The 15404-nt window shown below is 39.9% G+C and overlaps 1 protein-coding gene across 3 annotated transcripts in view; it reads right to left on the minus strand.

Annotated features, from left to right (window-relative positions):
- The window catches only part of LOC136692419 (uncharacterized), a 178086-nt gene that overhangs the window by 145499 nt on the left and 17183 nt on the right, over positions 1-15404 (minus strand). The window contains exons 1-2 of one of the 3 annotated variants that reach the window (XM_066665799.1): positions 12867-13153; positions 7961-8082 (exon numbers count right to left, since the gene is read on the minus strand). In XM_066665799.1, the coding sequence (XP_066521896.1) occupies positions 7961-8080 (120 nt within the window). In that variant the 5' untranslated portion in view covers positions 8081-8082; positions 12867-13153. Of the gene's footprint in view, positions 1-7960; positions 8083-12866; positions 13154-15404 lie in introns of those variants that run through there. The other 2 variants (XM_066665798.1, XM_066665797.1) reach the window with 2 other exon arrangements.

Below are 15404 nucleotides of genomic sequence, written 5' to 3' on the forward strand. Positions count from 1 at the left end.
TGACCACTCGAAAGAAATCTCTGAAGTCTATGCTTTCAGATGAAGGATCTATACCAGAGTTGTGCCACCGCAGCTGCTCAGTAAATGTTCACATTGACATTAGATAAGCAGCTCCTTCTGGCTTTTCTTCCTCATCTTTTTTTTTCTGTACCTAAGCTGCTTTTAAGAGTAGTAACAGCACAGGCTGTGGCCAGTAACCGCGGCACAGAGCACTCACGAGTCAAATGGTTATTGGATTACATTTTCTGGCTTCATAAAATGCGGTTAAGAGGCACTTTAGGCGTGTGCGGTTGACCTGCTTTCGGGGAGATGGCTATCAGACGAGAAGTGACAGGTCAATCACTGATTTCAGCTGGACACTCTGAGACACACACTGAGGCCTTTACTCTCCCACCTCACACACTCACAGAGGCAGTGAGAGAGAGAGAGAGAGAGAGAGAGAGAGAGAGAGACATGCAGGGGAGGATGAGAGCATTCCAGCAGCCCAATGTGTGTGTGTGTGTGTGTGTGTGTGTGTGTGTGTGCACTTCAAGGAGTCTAACACCCACAGGAAAGAAGGCAACCTTATTTTAGCATTCACACACACACACACGCACACACACAAAGGTAAATATAATCTCCTTAAGGTCTCTATCACTCTATCATGAGAAATCCTTGTATCTCCAAAATGATAACCTTACAGAAGAAGACTTTAATGTATTTTAATGCAAGAATTATTTCTGTGCACTATGAATTATGTGTCCATTCTTTATAAAATGTTCACTCATTGTCACTACAGGTGGTATGTTAATTTCTTTTAACCATGCAACTTAATGGCAATGACACTGTAAAATCTAAGAGGTTCTTGTGAACAGTAAAATAAATAATAATGTGATTTAGAGCAGCTATCCATGGGTTGCAGCTGACGTTACTGTGCAGAGCAGCCGCCATATTGGGGACCTACTAATTACTCAAGCACACATCTCAAATAAAAACTTCAATATTTAAATGGGTTTTTTGTTTGTTTGTTTGTTTCTGTCAACATATTTGCCCCTTATTCAGACACTGAAATTAAAGAAATAACTGTGGATCCCTGACCCATTTATTTGTTTCACGTCTGTTCAGGAGCTCTGGCTGCATCCTAAAATAGCACTGTACTCCCTACATAGTGCATACCACAGATAATAAAACTACAAACACTGCACCTAAACAGTAATTAGACACTATTTAGACACAGAAGCATGAATCTTTTTGCTGACTACAAATTATTTTTGACACACCGTGCATTAGATGAGTGCAGAAACCTCTATGTATTGACCAACACTGTGCCCTACAAGGGGTGTAGGGAGAAATTTGGGACTTGACCATAGCTTCCTTGTAGCATAGAGTCATCTCTCACTGATCATCTCACGTTTTCAGCCAAGGAGAACTACTTTATTAATCTTTAAGCCAAATCAGAGAAATAGTTTATGCAAACAGTTGAGATAAAACATTGTCTTTGAAGAATCCGTTCCACTCTCAGAGCACAGGGACAATGTAAACAGGGACAAAAGAATTTGTGGTTTGTGTTTAAAGCCACATATTACATGCTAGTTTATATATGATCTGTGTATGAATAACTCACTTAGATTTAGTCACAAGGGCAGAGAAACGCATTAGTGTCGGATGTGCTAACAGTTTTCCATTAGACCATATAACGAAAATGCTAATTTGGCTAACAGAGTTCAACAGCCTTTTTCTACTCATTATGCTGCGCTGTGAGATCCTGTATGCCACTGGCACAAAAAAGGCAGTGGACTTCTGTGTTTCTGAGTGTTGTGAGACTCTCTTCAGCACAGGGAGAGGAGCTGTGTCTGAGCTAAATGTATCCATTTTTCCCATCCCTAATGCCCAGTGAAAGCAACAGCAGCTGCATACTTCCACTCCACTATTGAAGTCTACTGCTTTGCTATGCCTTGTTTCAAGGGGAACTGTTGCCTTTTTAGTCCTTCGCTTGTTGAATTTTCCACTGTTTTCCCAAGCACCGTATTGTATTGAAATAACGCACCAACATGGCATGGAAAATCTGAGTGTCCTAGCTCTCTAAGAACAGGCCCTATCACCAGAAGATCAATGGTTTGATCCCTGGTGATGCCTTAGTTATTTGAGGCTGGGAGTCCTAGAGAACACCACTGCCTATACACTCTGAGTGGGTAGAATGGCATTGCCTCATGCCCTTATCACAAGCATGGTGCTAGCCAGTGTGGTGTCTATTATTTGACATAACAGATCTGAACGGTTAGCACTCTCCTTCAAGTCTGCTGAGCTGTCCACTGGATTTGTGTTAGCAGTAGTTGTCTTGAAGGAGGCATGTGCTGGCCCTCACCCTTCCAGGTGGATTGCATTGTGTGTCACCAATGGGTGAAATTGGTGGAAAATAATTTGAGGAGGAAAAATAAAATAAAATAATAATAAAAAGTGTTCTCTTGTTATGACTTGGCTGGAAGTCCACTGTTATGTTCCTGACTTCTTGCTGCAACCAAACCACTGCACTGCAATTTTAAATTCCATCACCAGCAGCTGATTTGAATGAATAGAGGATGGATTTGCTAAAGAAGGTATTGATGGGAACTGTATATACAGGACCTCTTCAAGAAGAGCTTTGGAAATATATATGTTAACCCAGTCATACACTTAAAAACTGTTTTATTTTTTTTAAATGTGCATTTATTATAATGTTAGTAATTTTTAAACCAATAAAAAACAATTGACACTGGTATTGTACTGTGAATGCTGAACTCAAACTGATCCACAAAGCGCTGCTGCAATTTCTCTTCCAAATACATAACACAGAGATGTTAAAAGTCCATAAACTATATGTGTGTTTTATGCAGGGAGTATGTCATATATTACTCCTGCAAGAGTAATAAAGAAGTACATTTATTTCTGAAGGGGGAGAACAAAAATGGGTCTCTCAGCATGGGCTAAGCAGGCTATAAACTGAAGACAAATCCTTTGACGGTCTTTGTCACTTTGGTGGAAAAATGTTCCTTTTGATCAGGGTAATCTGGCTGTGGATTTGAGAGCTCTGTTTGGGAATAGTTGAGGCATGATGACCGAGGAGATCCGCTGGTTTCAATTTCTTGTGGAAAACAATAGGGCCGTCCAGTGTGTGTGTGTGTGTGTGTGTGTGTGTGAGTGAGAGAGAGAGAGAGAGAGAGAGAGAGAGAGAGAGAGAGAGAGGGATGCTGATATAAAAAGAGAGCAAGAAAATATAAAGACAGATATATAAGGATAATGCATAGAGAAATCATAGATAGATAGATAGATAGAGAGAGAGAGAGAGAGAGAGAGAGAGAGAGAGAGAGACAGGGTGAGAGACAGAAACAAAGCAAGAGCTGTCTGTGTGTGGAACTGTTTTGGAAAAGCCTGGTGGGATTTGTGGTGGTCTGAGCATCAGAGAGGGGTGTGTTTATGGAAAGGCTGCTGCATAAACAGGGTTTACGCGAGACTTTCTGGCTGTACAGCATCTAAAAACCCAAAGCCTGTAAAGCAGTATTAACTGTTGGGACAAGCGATGGCTGTGTTGGCAGATTGCAGGCGCAGTCTAAACAGCGCTGTGTTATAACAGAGAAAAACACAATCAAAGAGAGGGTCGCCCTCCCTCATTTTATTCAGCTTATAGACTTTCATACTGGGAGGTCCTGATAATTACCACCATTATTTAAACATACGGGGGAGCCTCCCTTTTTAATCTCTTGCCCGTGCATTCTTCCATTCCTGATGGAGATACATTGCGCCCAAGAAACTTTTCTATCGCAGCAATTAAAACTGCGCCTCTAGGTAAGAGCCAGTGCGTCTACATCAATTCCCAATGATGCTTTACTGTTCCAAAGTTCTGAAGGTTTGAGACTAGTTTCAAGCCCCCCTAAGCCTTCAAACTTCAGAATAATTATTATGTTATTAATCCTAAGACTCATTATTCAATAACCATACATGCAATAATATGAAATTAATGTGTTTTATATGAGGACCCAATGGTCTAACTTATTTATTATAGCCAGGTATCGTAGGCTATAACCACAGCATAGTCATTTTTATATAAACTATATTTTGGGCATGGCTCAATGGCACAAAAATATCTTAAATATCTTACAAATAGCACAGTATTTCCATATCACCTACTCACATCCTCAAATATGTTTTATATATTTCTGGATTTTCTTAAAATATGTCAGAGAATTAAATTGTGTGCTGTAAGTAACAGCAGTATTCTATTGTTTCAGGAAAAAATGACAAGACAAAAAGTCTGTACACATTCAGTTTAAGTAGAAAATAAAAAGATGTACAGCAAGCAAAGCAAAGTGCTCAGGCATGCAGCAAATTCAGGTTTTGCATTTTGTAAATGTTTATTTTCTATCAAATATCAAGTTTTGGGTTTTTTTCATATTAAAACAAACAAAATACGCATAGATTCAAACCTGCTGATAGAAAATGAAAATCAAAAATGTAGCTATTTGCATAGCTCAGTATCTCATCTCATCTTATCTCATCTCATCTCCATTTCAGGACCGCAGTGATAGCTCAATATTGTTTTTTTTAAATTACATAATGCAATTATTTCCAATGTATTATTATGTACAACAAAACAAAGATAGTGAGTGTTTGAACACAGAAAACATCCAACAATCAAGAAAATAGTGCAGTGAAAATAGTGAGGTGAATACTCCAAGGAAGGTGGTTGGGGGAGTGTTGATTAAAAAAGAAACAGATGAGTGTGACATGTAGTGAACATTAGCTTAAATACATCTGAATAAGACATTAATATGTAAAAGCTCTGAAATGTTCATAATGGTGGTCAGTTTCTAAAATCAGCTTAGTTTATGTCTAAAAAATATAATAGAAAATATTATTTACTGACTTCCATTTTAAGAGGTTGAGTTGTTATTATTACTAATGTTATTATTGTTGTTATTACTGAGTTGTTACTACTATTATTAACTATAATTATTAACCACTCAAGACGTGTATTCAGTCTTTGTTATGATACTAATATGTAGTATAAAGTGTGAGAAGCTAAAGGGTTAAGGACGACTCTCTTTCCTTGCTGAGATTGGAATCCATTTGTATTTGCACCCGGCGCAGTTTAATTAAACAGAACTAACTATGGGAGCTATCGGCTGCAGTTAATCATGGCGGCGGGCTATCGATGGCAGGGGTGCGGCCGTGATGGACGATAGACCGCGTGTATTCATCACTCGGTCGGCTCACACTGGGCCTGGCCTCTAAGTCATGGGGTGAGAACAGAACCCCCTACCACCTCCACCTTCAGGACCCAATGCAGCAGCAGACCACGCACAACACACACACACACACACACACACACACACACACAGAGAAGACCCTGGCTACAAGATAAAAGACACCCACACACCTCCAACTACTCAGAGAGCACACACACACCCACCAGCTCCTCTCTCAAGCCTTAATTAAAGAAGAAAAATGGTGAGGGGGTTAGAAAAACCCTGTAAGCTCACTTTCTCCTTGCCCTGATGAGACCCAACTCTGCTCAGGAAATGCATGGCTGGATGCTACACCAGAACCAGGCACAGGCCATCTAAGGTTTGGGGATGCAAGGCCACCTGTTGCTGACATGTACACGGAATAATACACTCGAAGTTCGTACTATAACGTGAGATATTGGCACTGGTATGGTGCGTAAATCTGTACACCGATGCCAATATCTCATGTTACAGCATGAACTTCGAGTGTATTATTGCAATTATACCACAGTTCGTTATCGCCGTTTATTAGGTTTTAAGATAAAGAAGACTGTGAACATTTTTTTCATCAACCTTCCGCGAGGTAAAATAGTTCCATTAAGTCAAACATTCCTTTTTACTCTTTTCAACGAATTCTGGACCTTTAACTTGTGCGATGTTGGTCCCGTACAGGATTTCTGAACTTTGGTTCTCTCCAGCGAGCCAAGGCTGTATTATTCAGAGCTGCTCTCTGTCATAAACAGAGAGAACTTGGGATCATTTAGTGTATGATATGTATCACTACGATCTGAATCCGCTGTAAACAATGGTTAAACCATTACATTTTATTGACTTGATGCGTTTATCTCTGCTGCTGTCCTGGTTAAGTTAAAAGTGAGTATTTTATAGTATCGCTCCAGAGCTGTTGAGCTGGTGAACGAGAGCAGCAGAGAAAAACACGTGCCTCGACTCGAGTTAAACACAACAACAGAAACCACATAGACGTAGCCAATTACTTTTTATTTATTTCTGTTTTCCTTTTGTTTACATATTGGAAAGCAGATAGCAATCCACTGCACAGTAACCCTTTTCTCTGTTCAAAATAATATGCGCAAAAAGAAAATGAACCGGTGTTACCGGATCGTCCAGGCACAGCTCTGTCTTGTAAGCACTGGGATCGTTGCTAGGTTACCTGTATTTTGCAGAGTGATCCGGAAGAGCTTCGATCACAGTGCCATTATCGTGTAATATTGGCACTCCTGGAACGTCTCTCAGCCAATCACATTGCAAGGACGGAACTAACAGTGGTATAATAAAAGATATACCACTGGTTCCTGCTTCAGGACACATTTGTAACTGCTGCCAGAGGGGTAACTTTGAGGCCTGACCCTGTGGTCACAGTGAAATCACTCCAATGCATAAAAATAAAGGTGCTACAAAAGGTTCTTTGGGCCACTTTTCCTTTCATAAAGAACCATTTTTGCTAATATTCTTCACAATCACACATTTCTTAAACAAACAAGGTCCTTTATGGAACCAAAAGTGGTTCTTCTATGACATAGCTCAAAGAACACTTTGTAGAACCTTTATTTTTTTAAGAGTGAATATTCAGGTTTTATAGCCAGAGTTTTCTGTGAGCTCACAGTGTACAGTAGCCAACATATTGGGAACCTACTCTTTACTCAAGCACAAAACTCAAATAAAAACTGTGATGTTTAAAGGGTTTTATTGCTTCTCTCAACACTTAAGTGCTCACTTAGATGTTAAAATCAAACAAATATCCATTTATCTATGTCACGTTTGTAAACATGCTGGTCTGTGTCGGTCAATAGAGAAGATCAGGATCCCAAAGAGTCCCAAATATTGCTGTACTTCCTACATAGTTCACAACGTATTAAAACTAAAAATACAGCACCCAGACAGTGAACTAATTCCACAGGGAAATGTGAACATTATAACTGACTAAAACTATGTTCGACATATAATGCATAAAATGAAAGTGCAGATGCCATTATTTTATAAGCAACACTGTGCCCTACTGAGGGTGTAGGTAAACATTTGGGACTCAGCCTTGACTTGGATGCGGCATGGAAACATCACTCACATTTTCAGTCAAGGAGAACTACTTGATTAAACAGGATATTTACCCTGTAAACGGGGAAAAGTCTGTAGTCTTTAACATGCTGAAACAACGAGTGAAATAAGACTATTATTGAAATGCATTGGAGTCTGATGTGCCAACAATGTGCTAATGTGGCTAACAAAATATAATGATCCTTTTCTCCTCATTATGCAACACAGTGGGATCCTTTAACCCCCTGACACTGTGCTTGTTATTGTTGTAAGACTCTCTCCAGTGCAGGGAGAGGAACTCATGTTTGTGTGAGCTCATTTAGAGTGTTGTTTACATTAGCAACTGTTTATTATTCATATTTAATATAAATAAGGTATTATTTGGGTGGTGGATCATTCAGTGCTGTGGTGGTGGTGTGGTAGCTTATGATATGTTTTCACACATTCTTTACACATTAAAAACAGCATTCAGAGGAAAGTATAAATAAAATGGCAGAAATAGACATTTTTCGTATCAGCTTTAAAATGTCCCTAAACATTGAAAGATGTGGTCTTGGTCAGCATCTCTCTCTCTCTCTCTCTCTCTCTCTCTCTCTCTCTCTCTCTCTCTCTCTCTCTCTCTCTCTCTCTCTCTCTTTCTCAGTGTGTGTGTTAAAGTGTTTTTGTACCTTTCTGACCCAGGTGAGCAGGCAGCTGTGGTGTGCCATGAGATTTTTGCAGTCACAAAATCTCCTCAATGGCTCTCCGTCCACCAGCTGCACGTCCCTGCAGATAAAGCATTCCGGCATTTCTGCTAACACAAAGAAAGAGAAATGTAAACAGATGTTAATTAGAGTAGGGTTATTTATCATTACATTCTGGCCACTTTATTAGAAACCCTCTCATAACTTCACCTTGCTGATACACAGTTATGCTGCTTTTCCACTGCATGGTCTAAGCTAAATTAGAGATCATAGCAGCTACTAAAATTATGCCATGGCCTTTTGAAATGTTTCAAACATTTTCTGGATTCAAGGCAGAAAAGAAAATCAATTAAGAGCTGGATGGTGCAACAAGAAACAAATAAATGAAATGGCAAAGCTGTGTTTAGTCCCTCCAAAAAAACAAACAACAACAACACGCAAATGCACAATGTGTATCATTACTGCAGCTGTTGTAATCATGTCCAAAGCCCGGTGTTCTTGCTAGAAATTATGTTTTGCAATATCATCAACCACATTTAAGAGTGGAACTGTGCTAGTGGAAAACAAACCATGTATCAAGAATAAATCAGTGAGTAGAGCTGAGGAGAGTCGAGAGGTAAAGTTACATTATTGGTCACTACAAGGACAACAAGTGTAAATGTGCATTTAAAAAGGCACAGCAGTGGTCTTAAAGTCTAGTTGTGTTCGCTTATGTTCATTACGCCCTCTTCTCTGGATAGAGTTTAATATTAGTAACCTTTCATTATACATATTAAATGGTGCATATGAAATCAACACAATTTTACCAATAGAATAAGGTACAATTATGTTCCCTAACTGAAGGTACAGGACATGTACCCTAGAGGCTACCACCACAGTGACAGTGTTTCTGACAGTGTAGGGGACATGCAGTGGAAAAGCACCCTTAGTGTACTATATAATGTACTTAACCAACTTATAAACTGCTTGTGTTAGGCATCCTCTGGCTCGTATGATTTGTGACCACAGAGCTCTTTGTGACTGGGTATTTGTGTAAGCTGGACCACTTGAGGCCGTGACATGACATGTGTAAAACCCTTCCATATCAATACTGCATCCTGCAAAGTCCACCACACAATATCAGATCAAAACTGACAACAAAGTAAATAGAACTGATCAACTGTGCATGACAAAAAACATGTGCACTACATGGTCAAAAGTATGTGGACACCCCTTCAGTTGTGAAAGCTTTGCCCTGATAGAGACAACCATAAATATGTGCAGTGAAGTGAAAAGTAACAACTGCTAAGCCATGAAGCAGTCTGCTGTAGAAGCTCTCATAACATTCGAGTAAGAATGGTTCATCAGCTTCCACTGTCAAACAGTCACACATAAGCTTAACATCTACAGCCACCCTCATGCATATGCATATGGATTTTGCAGATGCCAAAATGTTACCTGTCTGAATGCACAGTGTATTCAAACTGTGTATAGGAGGAACAATAGTCTGGAGTTGTTTTGCGTGATGTGAACAGGATGCCTAGGCTCCAGTTAAGAGAGGTGCTATATGTACATACAATAACATTCTAGAGAACTGTGTATTACCTAGTTTGTTGTATGAGTTTTGGAAAGAGTCTATCCTAACACTATCTCCCAGATGACTCAAGCTCACATGATGCTGTTATTGATTTTAGATCTCCAACATGCACCCAGGAACTAAGGTGGAGTCGTAGGATCTAACAGTTGGATCGCGTTGTGCTCAAAACCTACAAACAGACTTTCACCCCTTTTGCGTTTACTACTGGCAAGCGCAGAAGCTCTGAGATGAGTGCTGCACTGATAAAACGAGGAGCTGAAAGTGAGTCTCATTATTCGAGGTGGTGGCAGTCTCCAGTGTCTGTCCATTATTGGGTTAATGCAGGCATAATTTGCGCAACATTAACCATGCGCTGTGCAATTATTTGATTAGGGCATGCGGCGAGAAATGTGGGAGTAAATCTTCTCTGCCTTGCCTTGTGCAAGCTGCTTATTACCTTGTCAATTTGTCATTTTGTCACGCCTAACAGCAATTGACGGGAATCTGTTTTTGTCAAGTCATTAATACGCTCATTCACTTGAGGTGCAGCCTGAGATAGGATCTAAACGGAAAATTATATGGAGCCGCCATAAACAGAGAACACATTAGCTATCTGCGGCAAAAAAAAAAAAAAAGCCATTACATCAGGCAATGGCTGCCCTTTAATGAACACTTAATCAACCATTAACACCTAAGTGCTTTCAGGGAAGGGGAAAAAAATCATTATCTCAGTTTAATTTGCTGTGCAAATATTATGGACTATAAGAAGAATTAGTATTGGTGCTCCAAAATAAGTCATCCATTTTAAGCTTCAGGAGAAGAGCTCCAATTATTACCGCTAAGTGAGCGAAGGGTTAATGACTGTCAAACCTCACCCTGAAATAAACAGAAGACACACATTGGTATGAGTTCAGTGTTTCTCTGAGAAAAAGACAAACACATCAAATGCAGATCTATCTCAAAGTCAGCCGTTTCATTCTCAGCTCACCACTAATGTGCAGTTTACATCTAGGACTTACTACTCTCCCTAATTACACAACTGACACAACATGAATACCAACTAACCCACTGTGGGCTTTATACCCGGCCGGTCAGAGTCAAAACTTTGGGGACAGCATTTGCCATTGCTGCTTTTCCGACAAGATTCATTCATTCATTCATTCATTATCTGTAACCACTTATCCACACCAGTCCTTCACAGGGCAACACAGACACACACACACATTCACACCTACGGACACTTTTGAGTCACCAGTACACCTACCAACGTGTGTTTTTGGACTGTTGGAGGAAACCGGAGCACCCAGAGGAAACCCACGCAGACACGGGGAGAACACACCAACTCCTCACAGACAGTCACCTGGAGCGGGAATCGAACCCACAACCTCCAGGCCCCTGGAGCTGTGTGACTGCGACACTACTACCGTGCCGCCCCCAAATGAGTACACATACAACAAAAAGGTAGCATCTCAGATATTCCTAACACTATCACCATATGACTTGTTATGTTTTGCAGTTATCATAAAGCATGTGTATACAGCATGACAGAAGCTCTATATACACAAAGCTGTCAAATGTCCGGGACAGCGTTACACAAACACAAAATCCAGCCTTATTCAATATATTACAGTTTAGGCTTAGGGTTCTGATTACAGTTAGAATTTAGACCTGAGCTAAGGATGATTTTCATACTTCACTGTAAACATGAATAAATTAGCAGAACTCAAAAATTAAAGAAATACTGTAGTTGCCGTAATATTTTTATGTTCATAAACTCAAATGTCAAAAGCATGAATACACATTTACTTTTAGCATATAATACTTTGATTAATGCTTGAAATCACTCATATTTCCATGACTCAATACATTTAAATAGTAATCAGTTAAAATATGTTCAATAAATATTTAATGTTGTCTACGCTTATTATATAAGAACAAAAATGTATTAATTAATTTATTCATTGCATAGCCAGTCCACCTCCTAATGTATGTTTGAACTGTGGAAGGAAACCAGAACACCTGGATGAAACCCACACAGACAAAACAGAGAACACACCCTACTCCTCACAGATGATGTGGGGCTCAAAACCCACAACCACAGGACGCTGGAGCTGTGTGACAGTGACACTTCACCAGCCATCTCTTATTTTTACTCCCTTTTTATTTAAAGGAAGTCAAGGTGTCCACACTTTGAACCGACAGCGTATTCCTTAATGAGAAGTACCGTGTAATTGGTTCATCCTCATTGTGGTTGTGGAGTATGAATGAGGAGAGAAGGAGGCTGTTCACATGCACACCGATGCAGAGGAGTATGTGCATGTGCGTCTGGCTTTCGTCACAGTCGCAAGTCCTTCTTCGGGCCGTCCCCAGACTGTGTGGCTGCACGAAGCTCGCCGCCATATACATCAAAGCTCTCGGAGATGATGAAGCTTAATGTCTAGCAAGAATGCAAAGAGGCCTTTGTCTATGAAGGCCTGTCATACAATGGAGACAACCGCTCAACCTCAACATGAGCATTCCCTTTAGAGAGGTAGCCATTAGTGAGTTTCCTTCTAAATACCGGCTCTAAATGAGTCTTGGCTTGGATTTACTGTTCTAGAACAAATGTCATTGCTGTGGAATCTTTCTTAAATTTTTAAACACACCAGTACATTCACGTACAGTATTGCAGTTCTAACCTACTGACTTCAAAGGGAAGTGTTCTTTATGAAGTCCAAATTGGATCTTCAATGGCAGATTGATCCCGGACAATGGCATTGGTTGAGGTGACTGCATAATGTTCAGAGGTGCTTTTAGGTGTCTAGAAAAGTGCTATATAATTGTAACTGTAAATATTTTAGCATCAATATATATATAGTATATAATGGATAACACAGATATCATATGAGTCCTCGGGCAAGACACCTAACAATTAGCCAACCTCTGTAGCATAATTTCAAGTGTAAGATGCTATGGATATGAGTGTCTACCAAATGCCATATATTAATGTAAAAGGTTAGTCTCAACCAAATATACCACAGTCTATCTGGATGAAGAGTCTGATATCCTAAGTGTGTTAACCTGGCTGCACTATGAGAATTCTGCCAGTCACATTCTGATTGGCTCTCCACGATTTTGCACTTGTCTCGCAATGGAGCATCTGTGGATGAGACTACCCAAGATAGCATGCTTGTGACTACTCATTCAGCATGTGAATAGAATTTAATTTCTTGCAAATGAAGGCCGTTCTTGGCCACATTAAAGCAACACTAAGTTGTTGTTGTTTTTTTGTTTGTTTGTTTGTTTGTTTGTTTTTACCTTAAATTACATTCAAAATGACTGTGATGCATCACTGACCTGTAATAGAATAGCACCTCTGTTGTTGCTATTCTGGACTCAGCACTGCAGGAACTGGTTTATGTAACTTTTGCGGTAGGCCTCCTCCCTCGACTTTAAAGCAGTGCTGTAAAAATAAATTACGCTCTGCAACAGTAGGGGGAGTACAGAATACAAAAATACAGAATCTTAACTAGCGTTCCTTTAATAGCGCTTTTCTACCAAAATAATTCTGGTTCTTGAACTGATTCCATTCCCGAGTCTTGAACCCTTGGTTCTTACCAGTGAACCGGCCCACCTTTCTACAAGTTTAGAGGGGCACCGAGGACACGTCATCAGCGGAGGGCGTCACTGTGGCTGAATACAGCGCCAGAGCCAAAGGTAAAGTCAGAGCCATTGTTTATTTTTTGATTACCGTGGAGTCAGACCATAGTGAAATATAATACGTGCGAAAATGTTGTCGAGCTTGTGAACAGCCGTAACGCAGGCTCTGACCAACGCGCACGGTGTCAAAGCCGCAGAAAACAGCATGTTCCTATTTTATTTCCTAATATTTACTTTTATGAAACGTTGAAAATGACCCCGCGCGTGCAGCTCGATAACGCTGTTACCAGTATATGAGGCTCGAGCTCTTTCCTTAGCTACTGAACCTCGAGACGCCCACGGACGACGTCACAGCTCGTGCTAAAAAAAACAACTCTTCTTTGGTTCCAGTTGGGAACGAACATTTCTGGTTCGCGAACCGTATATGTTGGTGCAAACGCGGCGAACGGTTCCAAATTTAGTTTGCGAACTGTAACAGTTCCATTTCCGCGTTGGTGGAAAAATGCTATGAGTGAAATCTTGGGCTTACATAGGATGTGCTACATAGGGCACTACTATTAAAATAATATTAATAGCACTCAAACGACCCCCTGCCAGAATCGTCCTAAGCCCATTCCCCAGCGGCGCCACTGACAAAAGTAACCGGACTCTTATAGTGGAGTCTGGCAATGTGAGACTAGAAAAGGGTTAACTTACAAACATGAGCCACAAATCAGAACAATCAGCAGGAGCTCAGCTAAGAATCTTGGCTCAAAAATCAGCCAAAATCACACTATTATCATTACATGTCCTCCTAAGTCATCAAAGGCTTAGTTTAAAGATATAAAGTAATACTTGTTATCATTTTTTGAAAGCATGAGGACATTTTTAAATAGCTGAGATTATCTGGGAAAAAAAGTCACTGATGCAAATTCCAATTGTGTACCCAATAGGCTACAGGTTAGGAGGGTTAAGACTGTAAAGAATATGCAGCTCTCATTGTGTAAAACTGGTCTATTGTGCTTCTTTAGCTCAAGAAAGCAGAACACAGTCTGACTGTAGGTATAATATCAGTGAAACTTTATCTTTACAGAGCATGTAAGGAGAAGGGAATGCATATGGTTATAATCACAGGGCAACAGGAAGAAATCCAATGATAGGTACACCAAACAGACCAAGCTAATTACTTAGGTTTAAAGACTTAGCAAAAGGCAAAAGACATTGATGAATATATGTAGAGTGTGTGGAAACAGCACATTTCCTTAGTCTCCTCCCCTACTCCAAATGTACTCGTACAAACAAGTGCTGAAGTTTGTGTTAGTTACTGTAGCTTTGAACAGAAGTACTGACTCTACAATACTAGTGTCTTATTTTCTAACCAAAACTTAACTCTCATGGTTGGGCTCTACTTTTTTGCTTGTACTACCACAGATCCCCAAGAGTCAGGATTGTGTGTTTGGGTTCTGCAGTGTACAAGGTGACATTAATGATGAGATAAGAATATTAAAACAATTAAATAAATAAATTATATACAGCGGAATTGTTCACTCTTTTTTTTTAGATTTCCTAAACATGTGTATGTATATGAATGAGTGAGCGAGCAGGTGAGTGAGCAGGTAAGTGACTGAGCGAGCCAGTTTCATGAGGTATGCTGCATCTAAAAATGAGAAAGGTACAGAGAAATTTCAGACATCGAAACTTATGCTAGAGAGCAACGTGTTCAGCACATACACATATCTAACTGCAATTATCAAACAGCTCCGCACAGTCGTAGTATATACAGAGTTCCATGTAGGAAATTTTAAATGCAATGCCCCTGTAAATCAAATTTCCTACTCGGAAAATTGGCGGAGCCTCAACAACCCAGAGTTCACAATTTTAGATGGCTGCCCACACATCAACACTGTGTAAAAGCACTAGTATAATGCAGTTAATTAGTGCTACTATCTATATGTGTCTCATTAATCTAGTCCGACACACAGTGCTCTCCCACTGCTGTACGTGGATGTGTTTCCATGATGTTTAAATGTTGAGAGGAACAAGCTAACTAAGAAAACTTAGGGCATGGGGTTCTCTAAATGTTTAACTGGAACACGCTTAGATTGGGAAATTGACATTCAGAACTGAATATAAAGAAGTCAAATATAAAAAAAGGAAAGAAAAAAAACAGTTTCAGCGACCAAAGTTAACACTGCCAGTCTGTTTCAGCACTTGAAGCACAATAACACAACCAAATGTGAACAGTGCAGGTCTAAA

The sequence above is a fragment of the Hoplias malabaricus genome, chromosome 3 (assembly GCF_029633855.1).
Source record: "Hoplias malabaricus isolate fHopMal1 chromosome 3, fHopMal1.hap1, whole genome shotgun sequence".
NCBI classification, from domain to species: Eukaryota; Metazoa; Chordata; class Actinopteri; order Characiformes; family Erythrinidae; genus Hoplias; species Hoplias malabaricus.